General features: G+C 42.8%; 1 protein-coding gene across 1 annotated transcript; it reads right to left on the bottom strand.

The window, feature by feature from the left end:
• Positions 1–350: 350 nt before the first annotated feature.
• On the bottom strand, positions 351–7,918 carry PDIA4 (protein disulfide isomerase family A, member 4; the record flags this gene model as incomplete). The annotated part of the gene is made up of 9 exons (XM_010019504.1): positions 351–1,005; positions 1,570–1,803; positions 1,898–2,057; positions 2,461–2,612; positions 3,689–3,847; positions 4,406–4,611; positions 5,135–5,273; positions 5,927–6,132; positions 7,747–7,918. Coding segments are annotated over 9 exons (1,844 nt in total), but the record flags the coding sequence as incomplete, so codon positions are not given.
• Between the last annotated feature and the right edge of the window lie 742 nt (positions 7,919–8,660).

Below are 8,660 nucleotides of genomic sequence, written 5' to 3'. Positions count from 1 at the left end.
TTAGCATTACCCTCTCTATAGAGGGGCACAGAGCAAAAGTAGACAGGTCTAAAGCACATTTAGTTAGTGCGTCACTGTGTCTTATCTCAATAGGACCAAATAACTTGTCCATACTAAAAAAAACCCCCTCCATTCTTACCCTCAACAATGAATACAGTGATAGAGTCACATGAATAGATATACAGAAACATAACAGAAGAGAGACTGGCTCAAAACACTGCACCCCTGGTAACCACACCAACAAATAAAACAGAGAAATCTGTTTGGCAGAGGGATCTGGTTCTCTCTTTTTGGTATTATCTTTTATCTTAAAAAACAGCTGCACTGGGGTAAAATAACCAAGCTCAAGATAGTCACAAAAAAATAAAGGATGTATTTTTCTCCAAAGATCAAAACCATAACTAAGGTAAGACATTCATATCAGAGAAGTTCAGTGTCCAGAAAAACTCTTCTGCCTTGTAAAAATAAGATACTGTAATTACTTTACTGCTCAACAACTTCCTTGCTTAATTCTTCTCTCAAAGTTTTGTCAGTAACTTGCTTTTAACTACAATGTACAAACAATTTTTCTTCACCACCCTCATCTTATCTAAAGCTCTTCTTTTGCTCTGGAGAGTTTTGTGGCATGCTCCTCTACAAATTTGCTCAGATGTTCTAAATCTCGGTCCCCGCCTTCAAATTTAATAGGGTTGTTCTTCTTGTCCCTCGGAGCAAAGTAGATAGTGGGGAATCCCTCCACTTTGTAGTGGTCACTCGTCACGTCGTTGGCAGTAGCATCCATCTTGGCTATGATCAGGTTTTTCTCATTCTTGTATTTTTTACCTAGCTCGGTGTACACTGGTTCTAGTTTCTTGCAGTGTCCACACCACGGGGCATAGAACTCTATGAGAACATCATTCTTTGGATCCATGACTATGGTATCAAAAGTTTTACCCACTACCACTTTCACAGGCCCTTTGTTGTTTTTTGGTACTGGCTGGGATTTCACAATAGGCTTCAGTTTTCCTAGAAGAAAGCAAAACACACACTGTTGTTAGAATACAGTAAAAGTGGTCCTTACAATCTCCCCCCAAAAAGGGCAGAAGCACATCATCCCACCAGGAAAAAGCACTGCACCAGTAAATGAACTGACCTCCGCATGATATATAGGCTAGTTGGCTGCTGACCTTTTAGCACAAAAACCTTGTGAATACAGGCAACAATGTTTCACAATTCCCTCGAACCTTTCTCCCTCTTTTTATGACTGTCCATCCACAACGTATTAGGCAGTGATTTAGCATACTAGTCCCACATATGGATGATCACCTCACACTTCAAAGCTGCAAGAACACTTTAGGCTTGCAAAACATGCTCAGTTTCAGAATACAGCTAGATGCCACAGCATAGTTCAAGCAACAAAGTAAATTAACTACGACCTAAAACAAAAAGGCAAGAATCATCCAAAGGCTTTAAGCCACAGAGCACTGTCCTGTTGCATGTATGACTTTATTGTAGCCGTTGCCTCAGGAGAAACTCTTGGAAGGGGACAAAAAGCAAACAGCTTAGAGAACCTTATTCTAGAAACTGTACCTTTTTTGAATGCCAACACAAATTGCCTGAGTACATCAGAGTCAAACTCTTCTGGCTCCATGGCATATTTCTTGCCACCTTCATCCAGAATGGCCACATTGACATCCTCCCCACTCTCAAGCAGGCCCAAATCTTTTATTTCAGAAGAATAATCTTCCTCATCAGAAACAGCAAACACGTATTCAGGGAAGTCTTTTGCCACTTCCAGGACTTTGCCTCTCCAGTACTGGGTAGCTGAAAAACCAGAACACGGTGGGATTAATAACTTCTGGTCACTTACTGCTTGCTTCCTCCCGAAGCGGAGGAACAGTGATCTCAGCAAACTTACCAACACGATAGTCAAAACTGAAGTCTACAGAGTAATAGACAACCACCAGAGGACGTTTAGCATATCTTTTAGCATCATTGGAAGGCTTGCGATGGCCAACTAGAGGCAAAGCATATTTTACCACGTGCTCTTTAATCTCCGATTCATTTGTGGAGTCCTGCTTAAAAGAAATGGGGAAAAAAACATTCAGAGAAATGGATTTAAGTGGCATTTCTGTTACACAGTACCGAACACTAATATTGATGCATGCATGAACAAGAAACAGGGGCATGTTATAAACTGTGCTGTCACCATATTCCCCAAATCCTTGAGCACTTAAGATAATTCAGCATCCTACCCTTAAATTGAAAACTTTAATGGTAAATTATTATTTGAATACATAACCTCTGGGTTCATTTCATAACACTTTCTCAAACAAAGCAATACAGCTTCTGGGGACAAACAGGTTGCCTCAAATATCTAGTGGAGTGCTTCCAACAAGATGATGTTAACTGCTTATCTATACATAGAAAGAGAACCTTCAATCCACGCACAAATGTTCTAGCTTTGGATCAGGTACTCACTTTAAGGTCCAAAACACGCATCTTGGGCTCGTGCTTTGACTGAAATCTTTCTGGCTGCATGACAACCAGTTTTCCTGGAGATGCTTTCAATAGTTTCGCAATCTCGTTGCTAAAGGTGTGATGGAACTTGTAATCTTCTCTTAACCCATTAGCTGAAAATTAAGGTTAGGAAGAAGAAAAGTCATCAAGAAGCGAAGTGTCAGCCTCTGACTGAAATCTTAAGACTGCACTGCAAGGAAGCTCTCTTCCCATTTTCAATGGGACATGAAACAGCCTAGAGTCTGGAGAACAGCTTTCATCCAGGGGTGAGAAGCATGCAAAAGTACATACAATTCAAGCAGCACTATTTGAATGCTGTTCAACAACCCATCTACTGCATGAGTTATTCTACATATTCAAAAACCTTGAACAGCTTCCAAAACGTACCCAGTGAAACAGCTATTTGCTTATCAGTCTCCTACCTCTTGGCTTCCCCCCAAACAACAGAAAGTAGAGCTGAAAAGGAACTCACAAGGTCACCTAATCAATCTATTTGCTTTGGGGCAGCCTGGGAAATAGTTCTGTATCTTGCTATGCTGGAGCAACCAAATCAGCTCCTAAACCAACTATAAATAACAGCAGCCCCAGAAGCAGGTGTTGTCAGGGGGAAATTGCCCACACGGCTCTGAAGGCTCTGGCAGAAACCAAGAGTGACTGCAAGTTGTTTGATCATGTAACAGACAGGGAGCGATTACTGGGACTGAACACTTCAAGTGTGGTAGCAAATACCATTAACAGGAACATCAACGTGTCACAGTCAAAGGGGTTTGCCAGACCATTGCCAGGAATGGTCTAGCTAAATTGATCCAGAGGTGGATGATGATTCTGTCTCCAGTCCTCCCAGCCCAAACAAGTTTGGCAAAGCCCAGCCTCTGGAACTGTCAGATATGAAACAGGCAATAGCAGACAGCAAAGCTAGCAAGGCCTTATGTTGTGGTGTGTTCCTCAGCCAGGAATTTTCCCTCTTCTCTAGTCCATGTGTTTTAGGGACACAATACCAAGAGGAATTATCTCCTGTGACTGGCTGATATTTCAGTTATAGTCTCAAAATCTGGCATCAGTCAGAATACAAGTGGAAGACAACCCTTCAATCTCCTTCCTCTTATTGCTCTCCAACCTCCCCCCACTGAACTAAGAGCAGAATCTCAACAAAACAGACATTTCATTAATATTCTACACTATGTTTTACCTGCTTCCTGATAGAGCTGATAGGTTTTGTCAGTCTCTCCACTAAAGACACCAATGATGATGACATCATCCCCATCCTTCAAGAATTCCTGTACTTGCTTGGCAGCCTGAATCTGTTTGGATGGAGGCCCAGCCTGCTCAATCATATAGTCGACAATACCTGTGAGACAAACCCACCCCAAAAAGTTGCTTAACATTTATTGAACTGAAAGGTCCAGGCATTCCCTCCGAGACATTGCTTAATACCACATTTCCCGTGGACACCTTTCTTTCTGTACAGCGCTCCCACGAGAACTTAAAGACCAAATCAGCAAAACCACAGACCAAGTCTTTAAAGCTGCAGTTCTGGATATTCTCTTTCAGGCTGGTTTCATATAAGTCTTAAAGTCTTCCCTCTTACTGAAACATAATATTGAGCACTTTGCCAGTCCTTATGGTGCATTCCAGTGCAAATAAAGGCTACCCATTTACTCATACTGCCAGCACTTCACCATGGGTATTTAACTAAATATTACAAGGAGCTTATAGTATCACCATAAAACGTTATGAAGATTAGAGACAGATTTACACTGCTAGTCTATAGGTATAAGAAAACAGCTTTCCAGGTTTCCCCAACAACCATTGCTATGACGTTAACAAGTCTGCAAGTCCTATAGATACATCAAAGCATTTGTGGTCAAAGCCCTCAGACAATAAGCAGCAGCAGAAGCTGCAGTACCGTATTTTTCCCGTGGACCACTGTAGTCATAAGCTTTGCCCTTGCGGAATATTTTCAGGGTTGGGTAGCCAGTAACATCAAACTTCTTTGCGAGCTCAGTTTCAGCAGTGGCATCGACTTTAGCCAGGGGAATCGGAGGCGTGCGCTTGCTGAGCTCCTGGGCAGCCTTCTCGTACTCTGGAGCAAGCCTTTTGCAGTGCCCACACCTAGGGGAAGGAGAGGGGAGGGCAGATTTTAGAAACCACAAGTCCTGTTTATGTACCTTCTACCTCTGAAGTGGAATAGAATGGAGAAAGTAGAAATGGGATTATTCAGTCTACAGAGGACATTTCAGTCTAGGAAGACTTGTCTCTCCAATCTGAAGCTAGCCTCTCTATCTGGTCCCACATTACTATAAGCAGTTTCATTTCTAGAGGCCATTCTTAAAACTAAGGACCAACTGTCTTTGGTTTTCAGCATCTCTTCAATGTGTTCCCAAATTAGTGAACAAGGAGAACCTTCAGGGAAGTTTTGGAGACCACCTCTTTTTGAGACACAGACCAAATCTAGCCTTCAAGTGATTTCTGCTGTGACCCTAGGTCCAGATTAGAGCTGAGGTACACCAGAGTTGCACACACCTGCACAAGGCAAGCCTCTTTAAAAGTGAGGCATAACAACAGGAACCAGGTTCACCAAGCATGCTCAGGCCAGCTGTGCTAGGAAGGTAGAGGTGACTGCCCTCTTGCTTACCATGGAGCATAGAACTCCACCAGGATTATGTCGGCATCATTCACAACCTCGTCAAAATTATCCTGGGTCAATACCAGCGTAGCTTCTGGTGGAGGGGTCCAATTGGGGTCAGAAACCTCCTTGACTTTGGCCACAATTGCTGAAATAGAGTTCAAAAACCCAATTAGCAAGTTTGCATTATCATACCAGCAGCATATTGAATGCAAGACTTGGTATCAAGAACTTCAAAGCAAAGTGGCAAGCATGGTCTTGGACCAAAGCTTACACAAGAACACTTTCTTAATCAAGCTCCTTTATGCTTTACTTCATTATTGCCAAGGAGGTCTTCTCTTCACCCCATAGAGCATCTTACTTACGCAGAACACAGATCAGGACCTTGCAGCACTGTAGCACATGGAATTCTACCTCAAGATAGACAGAAAAGGCTGTTTTTCCCCTCTGACTGAAGCTGGACACATTCCTTAACCAAAACCAAGTGGCTTTATATACAGTCAATATATAGACCAGATGCTTATTAGCTGACTCTTCAACAAGCATGAGACTACCTTCTCTTCTAGTCAAATCATATTTCTAGAAACCTTCCACCAGTAATAGCATTACCCACTACCTGCAAAACTGTCCTCCAGCACGCAGCCAACTGAGAAGACAAGCAAAATTTCAGCCTTTGTAATATTATTCTGCTTAAGATATAAAGTAACCTGAGGTCAAAGGCCTTCAAAATAGTCACATTAAGCAGCAGGACCATATACTGCTTTGCTTTCTTGCAGAGAATAGCAAAGGACTGGTGCTTACCATCTTCTGTCCGAGCGCCATCATAGTCAACAGGCTGGCCTTTCTTCAGGATCTTGATGGTTGGGTAGCCACTAACATCAAAACGACTTGCTAGTGAAGTGGCTGCAGTAGCATCTATTTTGGCAACTGGAATAGGAGGGTCATTTTCCTGCAGAGTTTTGGCTATCTTTTCATATTCAGGAGCAAACTGCTTGCAATGCCCGCACCTGCCAGAGGAAGACACAAGTAGATGGAGAGATGTATTTTGCTGATCTGCATTTCCAGGATGCATTGCCTTGCTATATTGAAAATATAAAGTAACTATAGCTAATGTGCTGTTTTTGTTCAAATCCCAACTGTTTTATCTTAATTTTTATTCCACAGGCACATTGCAAACCTTGTATCATATTTCTCCTTCCTCCCTGCTCCCCTCCCAGTATGGTCTCATTCAGACTTCAGCTTCTCCTAATCTAGGTTCATCTCCTTTACCTACCACCCTAAATGGAACCGAGGAGAAAAATGACTTGGCAGTTAAGTAGACCTAATGAAATCTCACACCCACCACAGTATCACAGCATCTGCTCTCTCTCTCTGGCCACAGCAGAACTCTTAGGGAAGATCAGAGGCTTCTGCTGCAAAAGCTGGCATGACAGAGGATACCAGCATTAAAAAAGCTGAACACAGCTTGACAAGCTGAAGATGAAACCAGGAAAATGAATTAAAAAAAGCATAGCAGATAGTCTGTGTTCCTCAGACTCTCAACTGCCAGGAGGGGGAGAAGAAAAAAAGAAGAGGCGTTTAGTTTGTGATGACCACAAACCCTTTTGCTTGGATAAATTAAGCTTCATGTTCAGTTTTCATGCAGACACGCACGACAACTACAGCTGCAGAAATAGTACCTCCAGCCAAGCAGGGATGGGATTCTCTGTGATGAGTGGCACTAGTTAAAATGGAGCTCCACCTCACACAAGATCATATTCCCCTCTCTATTCAAAGACTAGAAAAGGACAAATGAGTAAGTTGTATTTATATCACTAAGCCACAAAGGAAAAGAGATTCTGGCTACAACAGTAACTCAGCAACTTGACTGCCAACATATTCTACTTTTGTTTCCCCCCCACAAACCATCCCTATTGTTTTTGTCCATAAGAATGAATGAAAGAGAAGATACATTCTGGACTAAATTCTTTGTCTTGGTTATATGCAGGTAAATCCATTGTAGCTCCCAAATGCTCTAGTGTACTGTGTACCCTGGCATGCCAGCAGCACTATCATCATTACACAGATGTATGAGGTACTCTTTAAATTGGTACAACAAACATGTCCTTACTCACACCACACCTTTCTAGCAAGGGCAAAGATTTAAACTTGAGAAGGAAAACCTTTTAGCAATGCCCCTACCAGGGAAGCCTCCTCCATCTAGATGAGCAAGCACACAAGTTCTCAGTGGACCAGGACAAGGATAATAGCAGATTGCAAGACCACACTGCATGACTTTTCTAGGGCTCACTGGGGCCACTTCTGCTCCCTGACAGGCACAGAGCAGGGATGGAACCAGGGCTGTGCTTCCCCTGGCATGGAATGCCTCAGCATGACGCACATCTGTGGGGAAAGAGGGACGCATGGTACAGAGTCAAGGGAAAAAGGGTACCTCCACACTATCAGAACCATCTCCTACCCTGGGCTATGGCAGAGTCCGGTGCTTCTCCTGCAGGTAAGCTACTCCTACATCATCTTCAAAACTGCAGCCCAAGTCACTTTTTAGAACTGTGTCCTGTCAGAGAAGCCTCTGACAGCACCCCATCCTGCACCTAAGGAGGTAGCTCAGGCTGTGAACCCACCATGGTGCATAGAACTCCAGCAGCACAGTGTCTTTGTCTGCAGTAAAGGTGTCAAAGTTTGCATCATTCAAGATTAATACACCATTTTCTTCTTTAACTTCAGAATCATCATCATCTTCGTCATCTTCATCATCATCATCACTGTCATCATCAGCTTCTTTTATAACAGATTCTGGAAAGGTAAAAATGCAACATGGATTAGATTGTATCAAGTTTAACATTAACATAACACTACCAGGTTAAAGGTGGATTAAGTATATCCTGTGGTTAAGACAAAAGGTATCAACACAGGTTACAATGACAGCTACCTCAGTTTGCAAAGAGACTGGACTCAGATGTTTGACCACTTCACCTTTGTCCATGTTACACCAGAAAACAATATCAGTATTTCAGTAAAGTGTCAACGTGTATTTTTGCACTTCAGGGCAATCTAACAAGACAGACACATACAGACCTATGAGACAGTTGCTACCAAGCTACATTGTGCGTCTCCTTGAAATTTGGGAAGCGAGACCCGTTTTGTTGGGCAAGAAGGGCACCAAGATGACACCTGAATTCAAAAAGAAGCCCTCCAACATGCAGCAAAAGGGCTGTCCTTCAAGCACAGGAACTTGTGCTTGGAAAAATTGGGTGTCTTGCACCAAAAAAGCAGATGCTACCTCTCCCCAATGCCTTCCTCATACCCTTACTCACTATACCTGTAACAACACAACTGCTATGCTCTGCCAATCTGAAGCTCTAGCAAACAGACAGACTTGCTATAAACTTAAATGATACCGTTTGCAAAGTGGTTTAGAGGCAGCACTTGAACATTACGCTTCTGATCCTGACCGCTCAATCCCACCCCTGCTACCTCAGTATATCTTTCAGTTACAGTGATGTTTCAGGTCTGCCATCCACTGAAGAAGTGTCCC

This window comes from Nestor notabilis, unplaced genomic scaffold, assembly GCF_000696875.1.
Source record: "Nestor notabilis isolate BGI_N333 unplaced genomic scaffold, ASM69687v1 scaffold11898, whole genome shotgun sequence".
In the NCBI taxonomy this organism is placed as follows: domain Eukaryota; kingdom Metazoa; phylum Chordata; class Aves; order Psittaciformes; family Psittacidae; genus Nestor; species Nestor notabilis.
Note: the sequence above shows the minus strand (reverse complement) of the source record. Positions and strands in the feature narration are given on the sequence as shown.